The following is a 22925-nucleotide window of genomic DNA, read 5'->3' on the forward strand; positions in this document are numbered from 1 at the left end:
GTGTGGGGTCTGCCTGCGTGTGGGATCTGCCTGTGTGTGGGGGGTCGGCCTGTGTGGGGTCTGCCTGTGTGTGGGGTCTGCCTGTGTGCGGGGGGTCGGCCTCTGTGGGGGATCGGCATGTGTGTGTGGGGTCTGCCTGTGTGGGGGGTCGGCCTGTGTGTGGGGTCTGCCTGTATGGGGGGTCTGCCTGTGTGTGGGGTCGGCCTGTGTGTGGGGTCTGCCTGTGTGTGAGGTCGGCCTGTGTGTGGGGGGTCGGCCTGTGTGTGGGGTCGGCCTGTGTGGGGGGTCGGCCTGTGTGTGGGATCTGCCTCTGTGTGGGGTCAGCCTGTATGGGGGGTCTGCCTGTGTAGGGGGATCTGCCTGTGTAGGGGGATCTGCCTGTGTGGGGGGTCTGCCTGTGTGGGGGGTCGGCCTGTGTGGGGTCGGCCTGTGTCGGGGGTCGGCCTGTGTGGGGTCGGCCTGTGTGGGGTCTGCCTGTGTGTGAGATCTGCCTGTGTGTGTGGGGTCGGCCTGTGTGGGGTCTGCCTGTGTGGGGGGTCGGCCTGTGTGTGGGGTCTGCCTGTATGGGGGGTCTGCCTGTGTGTGGGGTCGGCCTGTGTGTGGGGTCTGCCTGTGTGTGTGGGATCGGCCTGTGTGGGGGATCTGCCTGTGTGGGGGGTCGGCCTGTGTGGGGGGTCGGCCTGTATGGGGGGGTCTGCCTGTGTGTGGGGTCGGCCTGTGTGGGGGGTCTGCCTGTGTGGGGGGTCAGCCTGTGTGTGGGGGGTTGGCCTGTGAGGTCGGCCTGTGTGTGGGGGGTCGGCCTGTGTGTGGGGTCGGCCTGTGTGTGGGGTCGGCCTGTGTGGGGGGTCTGCCTGTGTGGGGGATCTGCCTGTGTGGGGGGTCGGCCTGTGTGTGGGGGGTCGGCCTGTGTGTGAGGTCGGCCTGTGTGTGGGGGGTCGGCCTGTGTGTGGGGGGTCGGCCTGTGTGGGGGGTCGGCCTGTGTGTGGGATCTGCCTCTGTGTGGGGTCAGCCTGTATGGGGGGTCTGCCTGTGTGGGGGGTCTGCCTGTGTAGGGGGATCTGCCTGTGTGGGGGGTCTGCCTGTGTGGGGGGTCGGCCTGTGTGGGGTCGGCCTGTGTCGGGGGTCGGCCTGTGTGGTGTCGGCCTGTGTGGGGTCTGCCTGTGTGTGGGATCTGCCTGTGTGTGGGGGGTCGGCCTGTGTGGGGGGTCGGCCTGTGTGGAGGATCGGCCTGTGTGTGTGGGGTCTGCCTGTGTGGGGGGTCGGCCTGTGTGTGGGGTCTGCCTGTATGGGGGGTCTGCTGTGTGTGGGGTCGGCCTGTGTGGGGGGTCTGCCTGTGTGGGGGGTCTGCCTGTGTGGGGGGTCTGCCTGTGTGTGAGGTCAGCCTGTATGGGGGCTCTGCCTGTGTGGGGGGTCTGCCTGTGTGTGGGGTCTGCCTGTGTGTGGGGTCTGCCTGTGTGGGGGGTCTGCCTGTGTGGGGGGTCGGCCTGTGTGTGGGGGGTGTGCCTGTGTGTGGGGTCTGCCTGTGTGGGGGGTCGGCCTGTGTCGGGGGTCGGCCTGTGTCGGGGGTCGGCCTGTGTGGGGGGTCTGCCTGTGTGGGGGGTCTGCCTGTGTGTGGGGTCGGCCTGTGTGTGGGGTCGGCCTGTATGGGGGGGTCTGCCTGTGTGTGGGGTCTGCCTGTGTGTGGGGTCTGCCTGTGTGGGGGGTCTGCCTGTGTGGGGGGTCTGCCTGTGTGGGGGGTCGGCCTGTGTGGGGGGTCGGCCTGTGTGTGAGGTCAGCCTGTATGGGGGGTCTGCCTGTGTGTGGGGTCTGCCTGTGTGTGGGGTCTGCCTGTGTGTGGGGGGTCGGCCTGTGTGTGAGGTCGGCCTGTATGGGGGGTCTGCCTGTGTGTGGGATCTGCCTTTGTGGGGGGTCTGCCTGTGTGGGGGGTCTGCCTGTGTGCGGGGGTCTGCCTGTGTGCGGGGTCTCCCTGTGTGGGGGGTCTCCCTGTGTGGGGGGTCTGCCTGTGTGGGGGGTCTGCCTGTGTGGGGGGTCTGCCTGTGTGGGGGATCTGCCTGTGTGGGGGATCTGCCTGTGTGGGGGGTCGGCCTGTGTGGGGGGTCGGCCTGTGTGGGGGGTCGGCCTGTGTGGGGGATCTGCCTGTGTGGGGGGTCTGCCTGTGTGGGGGGTCTGCCTGTGTGGGGGGTCGGCCTGTGTGGGGGGTCGGCCTGTGTGGGGGGGTCGGCCTGTGTGGGGGGTCTGCCTGTGTGTGTGGGATCTGCCTGTGTGGGGGGTCGGCCTGTGTGGGGCGTCGGCCTGTATGGGGGGGTCTGCCTGTGTGTGGGGTCGGCCTGTGTGGGGGGTCTGCCTGTGTGTGGGGTCGGCCTGTGTGTGGGGGGTCGGCCTGTGTGTGAGGTCGGCCTGTGTGTGGGGGGTCGGCCTGTGTGGGGGGTCGGCCTGTGTGTGGGATCTGCCTCTGTGTGGGGTCAGCCTGTATGGGGGGTCTGCCTGTGTGGGGGGTCTGCCTGTGTAGGGGGGTCGGCCTGTGTGGGGGTCTGCCTGTGTGGGGGGTCGGCCTGTGTGGGGTCTGCCTGTGTGTGGGATCTGCCTGTGTGTGGGGGGTCGGCCTGTGTGGGGTCTGCCTGTGTGGGGGGTCTGCCTGTGTGCGGGGGGTCGGCCTGTGTGGGGGATCGGCCTGTGTGTGTGGGGTCTGCCTGTGTGGGGGGTCGGCCTGTGTGTGGGGTCTGCCTGTATGGGGGGTCTGCCTGTGTGTGGGGTCGGCCTGTGTGGGGGGTCTGCCTGTGTGCGGGGGTTCGGCCTGTGTGCGGGGGGTCGGCCTGTGTGTGAGGTCAGCCTGTATGGGGGGTCTGCCTGTGTGTGGGGTCTGCTTGTGTGGGGGGTCTGCCTGTGTGGGGGTCTGCCTGTGTGTGAGGTCAGCCTGTATGGGGGGTCTGCCTGTGTGGGGGGTCTGCCTGTGTGTGAGGTCAGCCTGTGTGTGGGGTCTGCCTGTGTGTGGGGTCTGCCTCTGTGGGGGGTCTGCCTGTTTGGGGGGTCGGCCTGTGTGTGGGGGGTCTGCCTGTGTGGGGGGTCGGCCTGTGTGGGGGGTTGGCCTGTGTGTGGGGGTCAGCCTGTGTGGGGGGTCGGCCTGTGTGGGGGGTCTGCCTGTGTGGGGGATCGGCCTGTGTGGGGGGTCGGCCTGTGGGCTCTCTTCTGTTCCACTGGCCCATGGGCCTGTCCCGCTGCCAAGAGGAAGCGATGACACCACATTGCGTCCTCCAATTCTGTTCTTTCTCAAGGCGGCTTTGGTTATTCCACGTCTTTTGAATTTCCCTATTAACTCTGGAATCATCTTATGAATTTCTACCCAAAAAAGCCCATGGGGATTTTGGTTGGCATCACACTGACACTATACATCAATGTGGAGAGAGATCTGAGGGTCTCCTGATAATGAATATTGTATCACTCTCCATTCAGGTGTTGCTTAATTTCTCTCAGGAATACTTTGCAGCTTTCGGGGTACAGGTTTTGCAGCACACCTTTGGTCAAATTTACCCCAAAAGTATCTGTATTTTTGATACTGCTGCAAACATATTTTTACAACTTCAGCCCTCTATTATTTATGAGTATTTAGAAATACACTTCCGCACACTGGAACACCACGCTACGCTCACTGATTCTTGCAGCTTTCGGACAGACGTCTTGGGCTTTCCTCACTAGATGTCTCCGAGTAAAGACAGTGTTCCTCTTTCCTCTTCAGTCTGACTTTCGTGTAGTGGACCGTGCTGCCTGGAGCCTGCAGGACGATGCTGATTGTGGTGGAGAAGGCCAGTGTTTGTTCTCAATTTTAGGTGGAAAGAATTCAGTCTTTGACGTTAAATATGAAGTCAGTTGCAGGTTTTCACAGATGCTCTGTATCAGGCTGAGGAAATTCCCCTCTATTCCTAGTTTGCGGAATTCTTTTTAAAATAATGAGTGTGTTGACTTTTGTCAAATGTTTTTGCTGCATTAGTTGGTATGATCACAGGGTTTTCTTTTTTCCGTCTAATAATAGAACAACTCAAACTGATTGATACTGGAGGTTCAACCTTGAATGCTTGGAATCAACCCTACTTGGTTGGTCATGGTACATGATTCATTTTATTTTATAAACTGATGAATTCAATTTGCTGAAATTCTTTCTGAAATGTTTATGTCTGTGTTCGTGAGGCCGCTGGTCTGTGGTCTTCTTATCCTGCCGTGTCTTTGTCTGGCCTTGGCATCAGGGTAGTCCTGACACAGCAACTACCCATCCAGATACAAAACAGGAACCTCCATGCTCACCTCACACCACACACACAATATAACTAGAAATGGACCATAGACCTACGTCTAAGAACTAAAACTCTAAAACGTACGGAACACAGGAAAAACTTCTGTGACCTTCATTTGCCAAAGATAGGATTTTAAGAGACAGCATGAGTTCTAGAGGAAAAAATTAAATAGAGTGGACTTCTATCTTGGGAGCTGGGCAAGAGTGAAGACATGGGGGCTGCTCAGAGCACCCTATGCACCACTGTCTAAGGACCCAGAGCCAAGGGGATTTCCTCGGCTTTTTCTTCTAAAGTGGGAAGTGTTTGCTTTATTCTAATAATGAGAATCAGGAACACAGGGAAGGACTTCCACTTCTTTCTTCTTCCCCGAAGCAGACTCTCACTCTGTCAGAGTGAGGCAGCGAGACAGGCTGGAGTGCAGTGACGTGATCTTGGCTCACTGCAGCCGCTGCCTCCCGGGTTCAAGCAGTTCTCCTGCCTCAGCCTCCTGAGTCGCTGGGATTACAGGTGTGCACCACCAAGCCCATATAATTTTGGAATTTTTAGTAGAGATGGGGTTTTGCCATGTTGGCCAGGCTAGTCTCGAACTCCCGACCTTGGGTGATCCTCGTGCCTTGGCCTCCCAAAGTGCTGGGATGACAGGTGTGAGCCACCACACCCGGCCAAGAACTCCCACTTCTTAAAGGTGATGTGAGAACCTGAGGAGCTCGGCGTTCACAGTACCAGGTGAGCCTCAGTGCAGACAGCATGTGGCAGAGCTCAGAACACAGAGAATGCAAATTTGCTGCTTCAGAGCTAAACCTCCGGTGGGAGGAGACGAGGACGGCGTGTTCCACAGAGAGGAGTAACGCAGGGGAGGGTGGGGCGGAGGCAGCGTGCAGGCGTGTGAACCGGGTGGTGGGGGAAGCCCAACTGTCAGGTGAGCAGAAATGGCAGGAGCTGGCCAGCCACAGGCCCTGTGCTCTGAGTCCTAGGACTGGGAAGAGAAGTGGACCCCAGTCCAGCAAGCCTGGCCAGTCCAGCTTTCTCTGTGATGCTGCTCTATGTCCTTTTCTGCCTTAGTGAAACGACGGACAGAAACCACCCTCTCCAGGCGCCCATGCGGGCCCACAGCGGCCTCAGGGCTGTCTGAGCCCAGCTTTACCCTCTTGTGTTCTCGCCGTCAGACACGGCCTCCTGCTGCTCCCAAAGCACGAGGGTGAGTTCTGGGCTCTGCTCTGAGTACAGACCCCAACCCAGACCTGCTCGTGAGGCCACAGCCTGAGGTGGGACGTGCCGAGGCCCGGCCATGCGCTTCCCAGCTTCTCAGCTAAGGTCACTCTGGAATTCTTATCTCGGGGGACAGAGCTCACAGCTCCCCACTTGCAGTGCTGACAAAGCTACCTTTGGAAGGGGCCTCAGACCAGATGTGAGTCTGTAACTGGCATAGACTGGGGGTGTTTCTGCTGAGACTCGCTGGAGGGCCCACATGCTCAGTTCTCAACTGCAGCCTCCATGCCCGTGGGCGCCACCTCCAGCTTCTCGGCCTCAACACAGCTTGCCGGGTCTGAGCGGGGCTGCGAATGTGGGTTCCTAACAAGCTCCAGCCGCTCAGGAGACTGTGAGGCTGTCTGTACTCCGAGTGGCGTGCACAGAGCTCAGTGAGACAGGGTGACTGTGCCACGGGGCTGGGGGTGACACTGTTCTCCGTGGCCCTGGACACCTTTGGATCAGAACACACTCAACGATGCAGACACCTGATGGTTCTTCCTGAGGCAGCTTGGTGGTTCTGAGAGTCCATGGTAGGCAGTGGTGAGAAACCGCCTCCAGGAGGGGCCCTTTCTCTGACACACCTGCCACTGCGCTCACTGGTGCAGCCCAAGGGACACGCACAAGCTGTCAGGTCAGCACGGCATCAGGATGTACTGCAGAGTCATGGGCTCCGTTTCCATCTTCCATGTGTATGTCACTGAGATCACGATTCTTTTGGAAAAATCTAAAAATACATTGTTTTTGATAACATAAAACTGTATCTGGAGAAAAGGGAAGTTCTGGGAGAAAACTGAGCAGAAACCGTTCCAGCCTGTACCAGGAGAAGGCAGGTCAGACGTGTGCACCTGAGTTCTGGCCCTCTGAGGTCACTTCCTCCCTAAGGAATACAGCCTCTTCTAATAGCAGCTGCAACCAGGAGTGCGTCTTCCCAGGCGTTCTATTTCAAGCTACTGTTCAAGCTAAGAAAGCTCCACTAGGCCTGAGAGCTCCCTACTCCCTGTAATGCATTTAAAATTTGTCTGCCTGCAGGAGGAAAATGCCTGGCTTTACTGTGAGTAGCTGGAAACAAACCAACAAACGCAACAGGACAGGCTGGTAGCTCCTGCCTGTGATGCCGAAGCTGAAGGATCACTTGAGCTCAGAAGTTTGAGACCAGCCTAGGCAACATGGTGAGACCTCATCTCTACAAAAAATACAAAAATTAGCAGGGTGTGCTGGTATGCTCCTGTGGTCCCAGCTACAAGGGAGGCTGAAGTAGGAGGATTGCTTGAGCCTGCGGCGGTGGGGCAGGGTGGAGGGGTGTGGAGGGATGCAGAAGTTGCAGTGAGCTGAGACTGTACCACTGACCCTGTCAACCACCCCTCCCAACACACACACACACACACACACACACACACACACACACACACACACACACTGTACCACTGACCCTGTCAACCACCCCTCCCAACACACACACACACACACACACACACACACACACACACACACACACACACACACACACACACACACCCCCGAACCCAGAACACAGCTACCTTACTGGAAAAGCCCAGAGTGAAATCCACGCATCCCTCACAGCACATGTGTGAACAGAGCTCCCAGCGACAACATGAGGATCAGTTTATCAAGTCTCTCTTCTCCTTAAGCAAGAGAACAACTCGAAGCAGCTGAGAGCAGGCGTCAGGGCTGAGGCTGTCTGCAAATCACGATACCCTGCCTCGTGCGCCAACACGACCTGCTCTCTGTGGCTCTCCGGGCCTTTCTCGTCTCACGCTACCCTGCCTGGACGGCCTTCCCTGCAAGTCCACTGACGGAGGGCTCCACCACGCCCAGCCTGCTGGTGTGTCAAGCGGCTCAGAGAACCACCTCCTCAATCAGCATTTCTGAGACCTGAGCCAGGAGAGTTCCCTCCTCCCTCCACTGCTTGTTCATCTTCATCAGCCCAGGTACAGAGAAGAACAGGAGTGACAGTCGCCACCTCACCATCAACGCCAGTGCCAGGCTCTCCTTTGCTCACACGCCTTCTGCATCCTACCCAGGCCACCACCACCGCCCTGACCCTAAAGCCTGCGGGCACGGAGCTGGGGTCCTCTAGGAAGCGCGGGCCCGGTTCACTCAGCGGTCCGTTCGCACAGCCACTCCAAACTCCAGCATCAGACTCTCGAGGGCACAACCCAAACATCTCTGTTCGCAGAGCACAACCCAGGTGCAGAGGCCAAGAAATCCTTTCACAGACATTCTGAGGTCCCGGGAACCCCACCCGCATCACCCATGTGCCCGCATCACCCATGTGCCCGCATCACCCATGTGAACATGACGGGGTTCTGATCCAAATACACAGTTCACGCCTCCACACTCTCGGGGTGAAACCACACCATCCACCACCTCTTTGGGAGACAGTGCTCACTGGAGGCATGGAGCACGCCGAAACCGAAGCTTGGTGGTAGTGGCAGGAGCTCGAGAGGACGGCAGCGAGGCCTGGGCCGTGTGCACAGTATTCTGCACCCTTGCAGAGCTGGGCTGCTCCCTGTGAATGCTGAGTCCCAGGACCCAACCCCACAAGATGAGGAAGATGAGGCCAGGGCGGCAACATAAAGCTGTCCCAGCGCTCTGAGCACTTAGCCACAGAAGAGCAGGAACCACCAGGAAGCGTGACCTGCCCTTGCGCCTTTCTGTCTCACCGCTGAAGGTGCACATCGGCACCCTGACACCCACCTCCTCAGGAGCTCAGCAGGACACGCCCACCTCAACTGCCAAACCCAGACTCTCCACAGGCTTCACAGACAGGTGCGTCCCCGCGTGTGAGCTCGGCAGTGTGGTGCTGGCCAAACACTGGCTTCAGCTCATCCTTCACTGGTGGCCGCAAGCCATGGTACCCACCCGGCCCTGCACACGGCACCAGAGCTCGGGACTGAGCAAGTGGGAGCAGACGCCTGGACACTGCCCGGACATCAAGCGTCTCGGAGCTGCTGTCGTTCAGCACCCGCACATGTCCGGGTTCACAACATGCTTCACAATTCACCAAAAAGAAGTGACCTGAATCGCCACCATGTAGTTGCTGAGAGGAAGGCAGTTTTGCTGGTTATGTTCCCATGTGGAATCCCTGCCGAGCTCACACCAAACCCACAACGTGAGCAGAGAGGCCGCAGCGCAGCAGCACAGGCAGCAGCGAGAGGCCTCACAGGTAGTGACCTGGGGACCAGAAGGTGGCCCAGAGCAACTGGCAACCAGGAACACGGTGAGGGGACCCTGCCCACCAGGGACCACTGAGGGTCAGACAGGTTACAGATGAACAGCCTGCCACACAGGCCAAGCAGTCAGGAGGAGCAAGGAGGCACGAGGATCAAAGGACGACGGCGGCAGGATGGCAGGAGTTGACACGCATCCTGCACAGCATGGCCCTGCCTCACCATTCACTCCACCAGACACTCCTGTGCCTGCTGCAGAGACAGGAAGCTGACTCAGGAGACTCCTGACTTGTTGACGGTCACAAAGATAACACATGGCAAAGCCTGAACTTGACCCCGGATCTGTCCAAGTTCACATTCGCTGGGCACACCCTAGAACTCGGCGTCTTCCCCCACACTGCAGGACAGGAAGTACTTCCTAACACCTCAGAACCCAGCAGCACCTGCCAATACTGCAGGACAGGAAGTCTGCACTTCCTAACACCCCAGAACCCAGCAGCACCTGCCAACACTGCAGGACAGGAAGCTTGTACCCCAGGAAACTGCATCACCCCCCACACTGGAAGGCAGGAAGTCTGCACCCCAGGAATCAGCATTAACCGCACACAAATAAAATGCAGGGGTTTAGATTTACATCCCACTTTCCTGTTCACATTTGGAATAAACCACAGTTGGAAGTAACATGCCCCAGCAGTGCTTGCAGTCAGGATACCCGAATACCTGACAGGCCTTACGGACGCCAGGACAGAAATCCTGGATTTCTGGGGGTAGAACGTGCAGCCACACTGAGGTGCTGCCTGCAGACAGAGGCGCAAAGAAAGGGCCGGAGGGCGGAGAACAGGCCACGTGCGGGCAGCACCCCATTCCCACCTCATCCCCATGTGGGTGGGTGAGCACACAGGGGTGGGGGGCACAGGGGTGGGGGGGGGGGCACAGGGGTGACGGGCAGCATTACCTTTTTCCCAGTCTGCTTCTCCACCATGTCGCTGCTGAGGGGAAGCTCTTCCTGCTGTGGTGCTTTAGGGCACCCGCCCTTGGGCATCGTCCTGCTCCTCACCCGATCTTCATTTACACGGCCGGCCCTTCATCATCAACCGTCTGCTTCAAAAGAGAAAACGCACAAGTCACTGAACGCAGAGGCAGCACCAACTCATCCACTCTCACACAGACTCAGCGACTGGTCAAGGCAGGCAGCTGTTCTGATCAGGGCTGGGGCCAGGGCCAGGCCCAGGCCCAGGAAGGGACTCCTCAGGATGCGCATCCCATGAAGGGGTCGCCAGCAACAGGAATGGCAGCTTTGAGCAGGAAGGAGACAGAGAAGGGTCAAGCACTTCGTGGTGGCAGAAAGGGACACATGGTCTAGGGTGTGGCTGTGCTCTGGGTGGCAGCCAGCAGCACCTGGATCCTGGGTCCCGCCTGGTACAGAATGCACCCAGAACGGTCAGGCGCCACAAGGCAGTCCCTTCCCCGCAGCACAGGCAAGGTCACGACACGCAGTGCAGTACCCAGCCCTCAGGTCTGGCAGGTCACGTCCACAGCCTCAGCCTCACAGTCCACTCACCACCTGGGAAGGAGCTCCTGTCCCCACCAGGCCTATGCTTTCTGCACACCCAGTTCCTAACTTGGTGGGCCAGGGGTGTCTCTGAGGGAGTCCCGGCAGCTCCGAGGTCCCAACTCCTCGCCCATGGAAGCAGACGCCCCCCTGGGCCTCAGGCTCCAGCTCCTGGGTTTCCCAGGAAATCTGAGGACACATACTGTATAAATCATGTTTTATTTGTATTTATTAATCATGTTTTATTTTAGGAAATTTTGGCATCTTAAGAAGTTTCTGGCCAGGGAGAGACTGCCCCTCTCAGGGCTGGCAAATTCGTAGACAGTCAAGGGCTCCCATGCAACCCAATCACATTCTTACCCAACTCCACACCCAGGCCAGGCCCAGCCTGAAACCCTGAAACCAGTGCAAAGCCAGGTAAAGGAAACTAGAAAGCACGCCTACAGCACAAAGCCTGCAAGAACTTTCCAAAGTAGCCACTCCCAAACTACTCGCTCTGCCCCGTCACACTCTTCCTGCAGAAAACCCAACAGGCAGTTGGGGGAGGCCTTCCCCGAGCCCCTGCTTCCGACTCCCGGCCCCCGTAGTTGAGGCGGCCCCTCTAGGACACGCAGTGCCAGCGCACTTCCTCCTTCCCAGCCTCATCCTGGTCTCTTCTGTGGCGGCACCAACTTCACCACGCCACACCTGGCACGGACCCTTTTAGAGCACGGGCCTCCTCCCTGCCTGCAGGCCTTCCAGGTTTGTTCACCATCACAGTCAGGCCTCCCAGGTGCACTCACAAGAGGAATGGGGGACACACCTACGCCCCCATGCCCAAAGCCACTGTCCTCCCGTCACGTCCTCACCACATCGTCAGTTAGAAAACATCTCATACAAGGCCGGGCGCGGTGGCTCAAGCCTGTAATCCCAGCACTTTGGGAGGCCGAGGCGGGCGGATCACAAGGTCAGGAGATCGAGACCACGGTGAAACCCCGTCTCTACTAAAAATACAAAAAATTAGCCGGGCGCGGTGGCGGGCGCCTGTAGTTCCAGCTACTCAGGAGGCTGAGGCAGGAGAATGGCGTGAACCCGGGAGGCGGAGCTTGCAGTGAGCCGAGATCGCGCCACTGCACTCCAGCCTGGGCAACAGCGTGAGACTCCGTCTCAAAAAAAAAAAAAAAAAAAAAAAAGAAAAAAGAAAACATCTCATACAAACTGAACTGCGTACGCGTCTCCGCTCTTTTCGCCACATCAGCACCTCCGTGCATGACCGTGCTGGGAGAAGCGGCTTCTGCAACTTGCTCCCCCTGTATTTACCCATCTCACTCATGCAAAGTGTGGCTTTTGAAACACGATGTGCAGACCCATCTGTGAGCCGCAGCTCCACTCCGAGCCTCTGCCACCTCCACCCTGTCAGCTAAAGGTTAGGCCGTGTGCCACCTGCCCCTGGATGCAGGCTTGGGCGAGACCACAAGATGCTTCTCCTCCAACACCATCTCACGGCCTGCTTTGTCTTTCCAAAATAAATGATAAAATCCCACAAAGTGCTGTCTTGGTATTTAACTGGCACAAGAACACATCTAAAGTTATTCTGGAGAGAGGGACAGGTCGGGTCAACGTATTCACTGCCTGTCGCCTCCACCCGCAGTGCAGGTGAGCAGGTGTTTCCATCTATCATCCCTGATGGCTGAGGCCAGAGATTTTTTTCTCCCTCTACCTGAACCTATGAATTTTACATTCTCTTCCAGTTTCCCACCACAAAGCTGGAACGTCTCAGCCTGGAGAACTGGCATCTCAGCACCTGACTCAGGGAAGGCTGCTCAAACGTATGGCTGTCTAGAAGCTCCGTGGTAATGTTTAGAAGTTTAAGGGTTATCACGAAGTAACGTTTTAAAAAATCCAGACTGCCTGTGCTCAGGATGGATAAATGGGGTCTTCACCCTGGTACAGTCCACTGTCCTGATCCCAAATGTGAGTCTGTGGCCCATGGACACGCTCAACAGCTCTGGTGTGGTCAGGAAGGGACGGCGTCTGGGCCCCACACTGTGGGGGCTTATCACTTCACTCCTGAAACACCCGATTCTCTCCATGTCCCCAGCTTGGTGCTATGCCCAGGCACCTTCCCCGACGGACCAGGGATCTGCGAGTCCACTCAGGAGGTAGAGGAAGTGGGCGGCGCCCACCAGGCAGAATACTTTTCACGGCCTGCAACACCGTGAGCACTCCAGGGGCTCGGAGTGTGGTCCCAGGTGGACGCTGTGTTTTCTGGAGGTTTCTCCAGCCACCTGCATGACGACAGCTAAGACCATCCAGGTTGCTGCCCTTCCAGGACCCTCATGCCCGCCTGGCCTTGGCTACATGTTACCGATGGCAACGATGTGCTTGAGGCCCTGAAACCCCAGCCCCCACCCTCCATGAACCACCACCCTCATCACAGTCATCGGCATGGTGACAGCTGAGATGTGCTGCTGAAGCATCTGGGTGGATGTGGATGAAGCTGGTTTGGATGTAGCTGCCATCTAGACCATCCTACACCTCCCAGGACCCGTCTGCAGGCACCAGGCGTGCAGCTCGCGGCCCACTCTAGAGTCTTTTCCAATGAGAGACCAGATGAAGACAGAGGCTCCAGTTGCTTTTGTTCTCTTCCAAAACTGGCCATCCCAGTCCTCCCAGAAGTTACCCTGGTGATGCCTCTGGCACCTCTGGCCCCCACACTGCCCTGTGTTCCCTCCACCGGGCTCAGGGCTGGTCAGCCTCGCCCCTTGCCAAGAAATGGCAGAGCCAGTCGAGGGCCGAGGCACCGTACTCAGCCGTGCCAGTGACTTCTCCCAGGGGCTGCACGGCACTCAGGAGTCAGGACAACAGGCTCTGCTGACTCGTGGGCGTTGTCTGAGGGTGGGGGCTGTGGCGACGCCCCCGGGCCTCCCTGGCAGAGCTGTCACATAAAGCAGTCCGAGAAGCTGAGAGTCCCCTCTTTAGACAGTTCTGCTGCTGCCCGGGCCTGGCCCCTGTGCCTTCTCATCACGATGCCGCACAGCTGACCACACAGCAGGTCTCCCTCCCGGGAGAGATTCTTCCCTGGAAGGTGACTTGGCTGTCCCTGCCTAGACTCATTCTAAGTGCAGCCTAAATCTCCCTCATTTCCAAGTTATCAGGCAAAGTCTATTTTAAACTCATGACCCTTGAGTCAGCAGGAGACTGAAACACGCCTCGGGGCACTAGGGCTGACTCACGCCCTGTGGCCAGCAGCATGGGGGGCCGGGCCCACTCCCTCACAGGAAGGGAAACGCAGAGCCAGCACCCGGCCCTGACCAGCCCCAGTCCACGCATTCCTTGTTACTTCACCTCTTGACAGCAACAGTCCCGGCTTCGTGGACTGCCAGGGTCACCGACAGTCCAGGGTGGCAGGAGTCCCCCACACGAGCCACCGGCACACTCCCTGAGGCAGAAGCCACAGCACCAACGCTGTGGGCTCAGGGAACTTGCCGATTACCTGGCAGCCCCGCGTCTGTGCCAAAATAAAGACACAACTCAGCCCAGCGGAGTGGACGGTGTCTGCGGCCAGCTCTGGGACCCAGCATGCTGGGCACAGCCGTCCTTGCCCTGTCCTCTCCAAGCTGCGGGAGGCCCTGCGGCCCAGAGGGGCTCCACCTCCCCTGCAGTGGGGCTCGAAAGACAATCCTTCCACAGACATGACAGGAACAACGATGCCCTGCTCCTCCCTGAAGGTGGCTTCGAGAGCACTCAGGGGTGAGAGATGCTGTCAAGACCGGCCCAGGGAAAGCACAGGGCAGGTTTCCCAGCACCCACCACGCGCCAGCAAGCACAGAGTCTTCGCCTAAACCATCCAGGCACCGCGCCCTCCCCCTCCGCACCCATAGGAACCCGACTGCCATTCCCTCCACTCCACAGGAGACGCAGCGAGCACCAAAGGGCCTTCCTCCGGGACCAAGCCTGACACAGAAGGGGCTGCACCAGGACCAAGCCTGACACAGAAGGGGTTACACTGACTACTGCAAGGTCAGTTTAGCAAAACCCCAGGAATTTCAGCCTATCTGGTCTCTTCAGCTGACAAGTGAAGAGCAGCCACTTGTGGGGAACGCGGAGCTGCCTCTCCCAGGCTTCTAAGATTGGAGCTGGGCCAGGACGACCCTGAGACACCTGTGCGGCGAGCAGGACTCCTGCAGGGCCGGGGGAGGAGGCTGTGGGGCGGGGTGGGGAGCGGGGAGCTATGGAGCTCCTACCCAGGAGCACTCCTTGCCAGAGGCCTTGGCATCACCAGGGAGTCCGTGGACCATGGAGATTCACAGGTCCTCGCAGGCCTTCTGAACCCAAACCTGCACTTTAATCATGTTCTGTTCTGCACACTAACATCTGAGAAGGACTGCACCAGAAAAAACTTGTAATGACACAATTCATTCTGAAAACTCACAGAAAAAAAAAGACTTCTTTGGGTTTGCACTTCCCCTTCAATAAAGGGATGGAATGTGAGTAGAGCTGCCCTTGCACAACCGGGCTCTGGGTCTGCGCTGCGTGGGTTCACTTACACCAGATTTTCTTCCACCCCTGCCTCTCCTGAGACCGCAAGACCCATCTCTACTTTTCCTCTTCAGCCTCCTCAATGTGAAAACGAGGATGACGAAAGCCATTCACGCGCTGCTGCTGCGCGAGGCTTAAGTCTATTTTCTCCTCGTGATCTTAGTCTTTTTGCGTCTCTAGCTTGCTTTACCCTAACGGTAAGAGTAGAACACACGTAACATACAAAATGTGCGTGACTGGCTTTATGTGGTCAGGAAGGCTCTGGTCAACAGAAGGCTGTGAGTTGAGTTTGGGGAAAGTTAAAAGTTATACGCAAGTTTTCAACTGCACGGGAGGCTGGCGCCCTCAACCCCTGTGTTGTTCAAGGGTTCGCTGTAATTTGTATTAAAACACCAAGCCCCCTTCCACCTGGGTAAGTCTCTCTCCCTGAACAGATGTGACATTACCCTCCAAAGACTCCCAGAGAGAAAGAGAACACTTCAAATTCAGATTTGTCTTCCACAGTATATTGATAGAACAGGGCTTACGTACGTCCTGGGCAAATGCTCCTCTCCTTATGTAAGTGAACAACTCCACCAACCACTAGCTTGTGTAATGAATGACCAAACGTTTACATATCAAATGGTGCCCAAAGCCCCTGAGAAGGGATGTGATTCAGCTCCTCCCCTCACGCAGGCACGTGGCCTCAGAGGCCCAGGAGGAGGAAGACAGGGAAGTCAGCAGCCAGGTGAAAAAGGCGAGGGAAGCCCTTCAAAGGAAGCTCTCCAAGAACCTTCAATCCCAGCTCCAATTCCAAAGACAGGAACACACTCGTGATTGAGAGGATCAAACACCAAAGGCCTGTTTGCCTTGAGGGGGATACTGGGGAGGGTGGGAAAAGGGGAGTGAGGAATAGCTGGAAGCAGCAGTCCTATGTGGCACCAGGGGCTTGCTCCCACCTTGGCCCTGGGCACAACCCCGCATGGTGATCAGGCCTGGCCCGCCTGCAGCACACGGCCATGCTCCAGATACCTTATCTTTATCTGAAGAGTTCTTTTGTATGTTTGTTTGAGACAAGGTCTGGCTGTGTTGCCCAGGCTGGAGTACAACGGTGTGATCACAGCTCACTGCAGCCTCCTCCTCGTGGGCACAAGCTATCCTCCCACTTGAGTCTCCCAAGTAGCTGGGAGTACAGGCCCGTAGCACCATGCCTGGCTAATTTTTGTATTTTCTGTGCAGCTGGCTTTCGCCATGATTCCCAGGCTGGTGTCTGAAGGATGCTTTACAGCAACCCCTGCCTTTTCCAGCCGAGCCCTGCGGGCTGTCATGCACTCTAGGGAAAGGGAGGAGCGCGTTCTCCAGGGGCTGCATCAGGAGCGGTGCCCTGTGCACACCTCAGAGGGAGAGAAGACGCCAACCGACTGAGCAGAGAAAAGAACAAAATGAGAAAAGGAAAAAGAGCTGCATACCTTGCAGGCCTACTGTGTGCAAAGCCCTTGAGTGACGTACCCCATGACCCACAGCACTGTGGCCACCCCGGGTGTGGAAGAGAAGCACCACTGGCCTCTCACCTCTCACCATCTCAGTGGGCAAGGGGAGAGCAGCCGAGGGCAGGGGCTGAGCCGAGGGCAGGGGGCAGAGCCGAGGGCAGGGGTCACAGCCAAGGGCAGGGGGGCAGAGCCGAGGGCAGGGGGCAGAGCCGAGGGCAGGGGGCAGAGCCGAGGGCAGGGGTCACAGCCAAGGGCAGGGGGGCAGAGCCGAGGGCAGGGGTCACAGCCAAGGGCAGGGGGGCAGAGCCGAGGGCAGGGGTCACAGCCAAGGGCAGGGGGGCAGAGCCGAGGGCAGGGGGCAGAGCCGAGGGCAGAGGGGCAGAGCCCAGGGCAGGGGCAGAACTGTGGGCAGGGGCTGAGCCAAGGGACAGAGGCCCTCCCAGGCACCGCCTGACAGTCTACATGAGCGTCTCTGTGTCTGTCCAGCCTCCACACACCCCTGCACGTTCTGAAGAGCCCTCCCCAAGAGTCCAACTCTCCTTCCTCCTCAGGGCCACACCAACTCCCCTCCTCCTCCTGCTTCTCCTCCTCAGGGCCACACCAACTCCCCTCCTCCTCCTGCTTCTCCTCCTCAGGGCCACACCAACTCCCCTCCTCCTCCTGCTTCTCCTCCTCAGGGCCACACCAACTCCCCTCCTCCTCCTGCTTCTCCTCCTCAGGGCCACACCAACTCCCCTCCTCCTGCTTCTCCTCCTCAGGGCCACACCAACTCTCCTCCTCCTGCTTCTCCTCCTCAGGGCCACACCAACTCCCCTCCTCCTGCTTCTCCTCCTCAGGGCCACACCAACTCCCCTCCTCCTCCTGCTTCTCCTCCTCAGGGCCACACCAACTCCCCTCCTCCTGCTTCTCCTCCTCAGGGCCACACCAACTCTCCTCCTCCTGCTTCTCCTCCTCAGGGCCACACCAACTCCCCTCCTCCTGCTTCTCCTCCTCAGGGCCACACCAACTCCCCTCCTCCTCCTGCTTCTCCTCCTCAGGGCCACACCAACTCCCCTCCTCCTGCTTCTCCTCCTCAGGGCCACACCAACTCTCCTCCTCCTCCTGCTTCTCCTCCTCAGGGCCACACCAACTCCCCTCCTCCTGCTTCTCCTCCTCAGGGCCACACCAACTCTCCTCCTCCTCCTGCTTCTCCTCCTCAGGGCCACACCAACTCCCCTCCTCCTGCTTCTCCTCCTCAGGGCCACACCAACTCTCCTCCTCCTCCTGCTTCTCCTCCTCAGGGCCACACCAACTCCCCTCCTCCTGCTTCTCCTCCTCAGGGCCACACCAACTCTCCTCCTCCTCCTGCTTCTCCTCCTCAGGGCCACACCAACTCCCCTCCTCCTGCTTCTCCTCCTCAGGGCCACACCAACTCCCCTCCTCCTGCTTCTCCTCCTCAGGGCCACACCAACTCCCCTCCTCCTCCTGCTTCTCCTCCTCAGGGCCACACCAACTCCCCTCCTCCTCCTGCTTCTCCTCCTCAGGGCCACACCAACTCCCCTCCTCCTGCTTCTCCTCCTCAGGGCCACACCAACTCCCCTCCTCCTCCTGCTTCTCCTCCTCAGGGCCACACCAACTCCCCTCCTCCTGCTTCTCCTCCTCAGGGCCACACCAACTCCCCTCCTCCTCCTGCTTCTCCTCCTCAGGGCCACACCAACTCCCCTCCTCCTGCTTCTCCTCCTCAGGGCCACACCAACTCCCCTCCTCCTCCTGCTTCTCCTCCTCAGGGCCACACCAACTCCCCTCCTCCTCCTGCTTCTCCTCCTCAGGGCCACACCAACTCCCCTCCTCCTGCTTCTCCTCCTCAGGGCCACACCAACTCCCCTCCTCCTCCTGCTTCTCCTCCTCAGGGCCACACCAACTCCCCTCCTCCTCCTGCTTCTCCTCCTCAGGGCCACACCAACTCCCCTCCTCCTCCTGCTTCTCCTCCTCAGGGCCACACCAACTCCCCTCCTCCTCCTGCTTCTCCTCCTCAGGGCCACACCAACTCCCCTCCTCCTGCTTCTCCTCCTCAGGGCCACACCAACTCCCCTCCTCCTGCTTCTCCTCCTCAGGGCCACACCAACTCCCCTCCTCCTCCTGCTTCTCCTCCTCAGGGCCACACCAACTCCCCTCCTCCTCCTGCTTCTCCTCCTCAGGGCCACACCAACTCCCCTCCTCCTGCTTCTCCTCCTCAGGGCCACACCAACTCCCCTCCTCCTCCTGCTTCTCCTCCTCAGGGCCACACCAACTCTCCTCCTCCTCCTGCTTCTCCTCCTCAGGGCCACACCAACTCCCCTCCTCCTGCTTCTCCTCCTCAGGGCCACACCAACTCTCCTCCTCCTCCTGCTTCTCCTCCTCAGGGCCACACCAACTCCCCTCCTCCTCCTGCTTCTCCTCCTCAGGGCCACACCAACTCCCCTCCTCCTCCTGCTTCTCCTCCTCAGGGCCACACCAACTCTCCTCCTCCTGCTTCTCCTCCTCAGGGCCACACCAACTCTCCTCCTCCTCCTGCTTCTCCTCCTCAGGGCCACACCAACTCCCCTCCTCCTCCTGCTTCTCCTCCTCAGGGCCACATCAACTGTGGGGTTCCAGCTATCACTTTGGGGAAAGGGCTCCTAACATGGGTGTCCTCCCTCTCACCCCATAAGCCACACTGGCCAAGGCCAGGCGGGTACCACAAACCAAGGGGTAGAATCTCTTTGCTATGGTCTGAATGTTTGTGTCAGCCCCCCCCAAACCCCAAAACTCACAGGTTCAAACCAAATCCCCAGTGTGCCCGGCTAATTTTTATATTTTTGGTAGAGATGGGTTTCACCATGTTGGCCAGGATGGTCTCCGTCTCTTGACCTCATGATCTGCCCACCTCGGCCTCCCGAAGTGCTCCCCACCCTCTGTGCTCCAAGGCACACAGGCTTTCTACTGCAGCCCCGTTTTCCACTTACATTTTCTGTTATCACAGGGTGGGCAGAAGCACCAAGAGGGCGTTCAGCATCTCTGGCCTCTGCTTTGGCCCCTCACACACATGCTTGGTCACTAGGCTGTGGAACATAACAGAGGCCCCTTGCTCCAGAAACACGGACCACCCGACAGGAGCGTGGACACAGGAGGTGGGGCGACGTGGTGCCTCACAGAAGAGAGAAAAAGCCAGGAGGGCGGCAAGTGGGCGCAAAGTTCTCAGCTTTGTTAAGTCATCAAGAAAACGCAAACTAAAACCAACGTAAGTGTAAGGGTTACTACTGAGTGTCAACTTGACTGGACTAAAGGATGTGAAGTACTGTTCCTGGGAGCGTCTTGAGGGAGCTGCCAAAGGAGATTCACATTTGAGTCAGTGGACAGGGAGAGGCAGACCCTCCCCTCCATCTGGGTGGGCACCATCTCATCAGCTGCCAGCACGGCTAGAGTAAAGCAGGCAGAGGAACATGGAAGGACCGGATTGGCTGAGTCTTCCAGCCTCCATCTTTCTCCCATGCTGGATACTTCCTGCCCTCAAACATCAGACTCCAGGTGCTTCAGCTTTTGGGCTCTGGGGCCTACACCAGTGGTTTCCCAGGGGCTCTCAGGTCTTCAGCCACAGACTGAAGGCTGTGGCTGTTGCTTCCCTACTTTTGAGGTTTTGGGACTCAGACTAGCTTCCAGGCTCCTCAGCTTGCAGATGGCCTATTGTGGGACTTCACCTCGTGATCGGTGATTCAATACTCCCAATAAACTCCCCTCCATGTATACATCTATCCTATTAGTGCTGTCCCTCTAGAGAACCCTGACTCATACATTCAAGTACTGGTGAAGAGGTGGAGCAAAGCAAACTGGTCCATTCTCATCAGGGCCAACTCACGCATCTGGAAATCTCTACTCACAATGAACACAAGTGTGCCCTATAGCCCAGCAATGCCATTCTGGACACACACGTCCAAAAGAAAGGCAGGCGCACACACACGAGAGACACGTGCAAAATGCTTCACAGCAGTGGGGTTTGCAGCGTGTCACTACGATGCGAGGATGGAACACTACACAGCAGAGGAAGCGAAAACATCACAACGTAAGTCAATCTCACAAATAATGTTGAAGAACCCTGTCTCTACGAAAAATTTAAAAATTAGCTGGGTGCTGTGGTGCACGCTGGCAGTCTCAGCTACCAGGAAGGCTGAGGCAGGAGGATCACTTGAGCCCAGGAGGTCGAGGCTGCTGTGAGCCAAGATCATGCCACTGTACTCTAGCCTGGGCATCGGAGCCAGACCCTCTCCCCTCTCCCCTATCCCTCTCCCCTCTCCCCATCCCTCTCCTCTCTCTCTCTCTCTCTCTCTCTCTCTCACACACACACACACACAAATAATGTTGGGGACAAAATACATGATACATTTACATAAATTTCTGAACATAGCAACTACAGTACTTAGGGATTCATACTCAGTAGACAAGACATCATCGAAGCATGGAAAATGGCTGCTTGGTGGATGGAATTGGAAGTGAGGGTGAAACAGGGGTTCTAAGTGAAGGCTGCAGAGGCATTTGCTTTGTCGTCTGCTGAGTTGTACATTTTTACTGTGCGGACGTTTGGGTGTTGTGCTGCATTTCAGCTGAAGCAGTGTTTCAGAAGGTGACAGACATAAAGGCCACACTATGTCCTTGCAAGGCCTCAGAGTTGTCACTGACCTTTTGCTGCAGGACCTGTTCTCAGGGGTCCTGGCCTCCTAGAGGAAGGAGGGCCCCATCGCCCTGCTAGGCCCTACTGGGACCCTCAGGGGCACGAGCATGATGAGGGGGCAGCTTGAGGCTTCCTGCCACGTCGGGCAGGCCTAGTCATGCCTGACACATGCTGCAGGGCACCCACTGCAGAATGCAACAGGGAGCCTGGAGCCTACCGAGGAGACACACACAGCTCTGTGAAGACGGAGGGGAAGAGGAGCAAGGAAAATGCTCCTTTTACACAGAAGGCACCAAGATACAAACTAAACGTGATGAAAACAAAGAAATGTAGGCGTGTGTGTTAAAGGTACAATTGCACAGCTAAAAAGAATCATGGCCATAAGGCAGGGACGGCAGATGGAGGGTGACTCAGCAGATATCCTCTCAGGCTTGGAGTGTGGAAATAAACACACGGAAGTGACCAGCAGAGAGAAACACGCAGGGAAGAGGAAGGTTAGAAAGGTCAGGGGTGTCACGCCCCGCTGCTGGGAACGCAGAGGAGGACGGCCAGCAGAAGGGGACGCAGCCACCCCACCGCCGACCCTGCAGCATGAGGTGCACCCCACCCAGCAACCAGCTCCCAAATTACACCAAAAGGGCCAGGCACGGTGGCTCATCCCTGCGGTTCCAGCTACTTAGGAGGCCAAGGCAGGGGGTTCATTTGGGCCCACGAGTTTGAGACTCGGGCAATGTAGGGAAACCTCATCTTTACAAAAATATTAAAAAATTAGCCAGTCGAGGTGGCACACACCTGTAATCCCAGCTCCTTGGGAGCCTGAGGCGGGAAGACCCCTTGTGCCCAGGAGGTCGAGGCTGCAGTGAGCTGAGATCGCACCACTGCACTCCAACCTGGGTGACAGAGCGAAACCCTGTGTGAAAAAAACCCAAACCCCAAACCAAAAAAACACAACCAGGGCATGAAAAGGTGCTTGGCCCAGAGCAGTGCCCTGCAGCATCTCCTAAGAAAGGGGCTGAACACAATGCCACTCGCCAGGGGCTGCTGGTGGCATCCGGGCACATCTGCCCGTGGGGTTCACAGGACGAACGAGGTTCCGCAGACACATGGCCAGGTGGAGACGCAGAGAAAAGCGGGTGCAGCAAGAAGTCTACTTGGAAATGCAGAGGAATACCTACGCTTCTGTTAACAGTAAAATACGTAAGGCTAGCTCGACCAGCAATCAGTGTTACCCACCATGCCAGCAAGCTAAAGAAGAAACATCATCACAACTGGTGCAGAAAATCACTTGATAAAATTCAGAACTCATGATAAAAATTCCTAGCAAACAGGAGTGTGGAGAAACATCCAACACGGGCCGGGCGCGGTGGCTCACGCCTGTAATCCCAGCACTTTGGGAGGCCGAGACGGGCGGATCACAAGGTCAGGAGATCGAGACCATCCTGGCTAACATGGTGAAACCCCGTCTCTACTAAAAAATACAAAAAATTAGCCGGGCGAGGTGGCGGGTGCCTGTAGTCCCAGCTACTCGGGAGGCTGAGGCAGGAGAATGGCGTAAACCCGGGAGGCGGAGCTTGCAGTGAGCTGAGATCCGGCCACTGCACTCCAGCCTGGGCCGCAGAGCGAGACTCCGTCTCAAAAAAAAAAAAAAAAAAGAAAAAAAAAAGAAGAAACATCCAACACGATAAAGGCCATCTACCAAGAGCTCAAGGCGGACATGATCAAGAGTGACGTGCTGAGGGCTGCAGACGGAATAACATACAGGGTGGAAAGGAAGAAATGGAATAAAACTGTCTCTCTCTGAAGACGGCGTAAGTGTCCATGTCGAAAATCACAAGGAATCTATCAAAAATTCCAAGAAACTTTATTTAATAGAGTTCAGCAAGGACACAGAATCAAGATCAACACACAAACACCCATCCTATTTCTGCAATAATCATGAAAACAAGAAATAAAGACACGGTACCATCCTATTTCTGCATGCTAGCAACGATC

At 57.6% G+C, this 22925-nt stretch overlaps 1 protein-coding gene across 42 annotated transcripts in view; it reads right to left on the reverse strand.

The window, feature by feature from the left end:
• ANKRD11 (ankyrin repeat domain containing 11) overlaps positions 1–22925 on the reverse strand; it is a 235407-nt gene that overhangs the window by 45276 nt on the left and 167206 nt on the right. For 27 of the 42 annotated variants that reach the window (XM_077986784.1, XM_077986774.1, XM_077986798.1 and 24 more), the window contains one exon: positions 9684–9826. In XM_077986784.1, the coding sequence (XP_077842910.1) occupies positions 9684–9770 (87 nt within the window). In that variant the 5' untranslated portion in view covers positions 9771–9826. Of the gene's footprint in view, positions 1–9683; positions 9830–22925 lie in introns of all 42 variants that reach the window. The other 15 variants (XM_077986785.1, XM_077986776.1, XM_077986790.1 and 12 more) reach the window with 1 other exon arrangement.

Source organism: Macaca mulatta, chromosome 20, assembly GCF_049350105.2.
Source record: "Macaca mulatta isolate MMU2019108-1 chromosome 20, T2T-MMU8v2.0, whole genome shotgun sequence".
Taxonomy (NCBI): Eukaryota; Metazoa; Chordata; class Mammalia; order Primates; family Cercopithecidae; genus Macaca; species Macaca mulatta.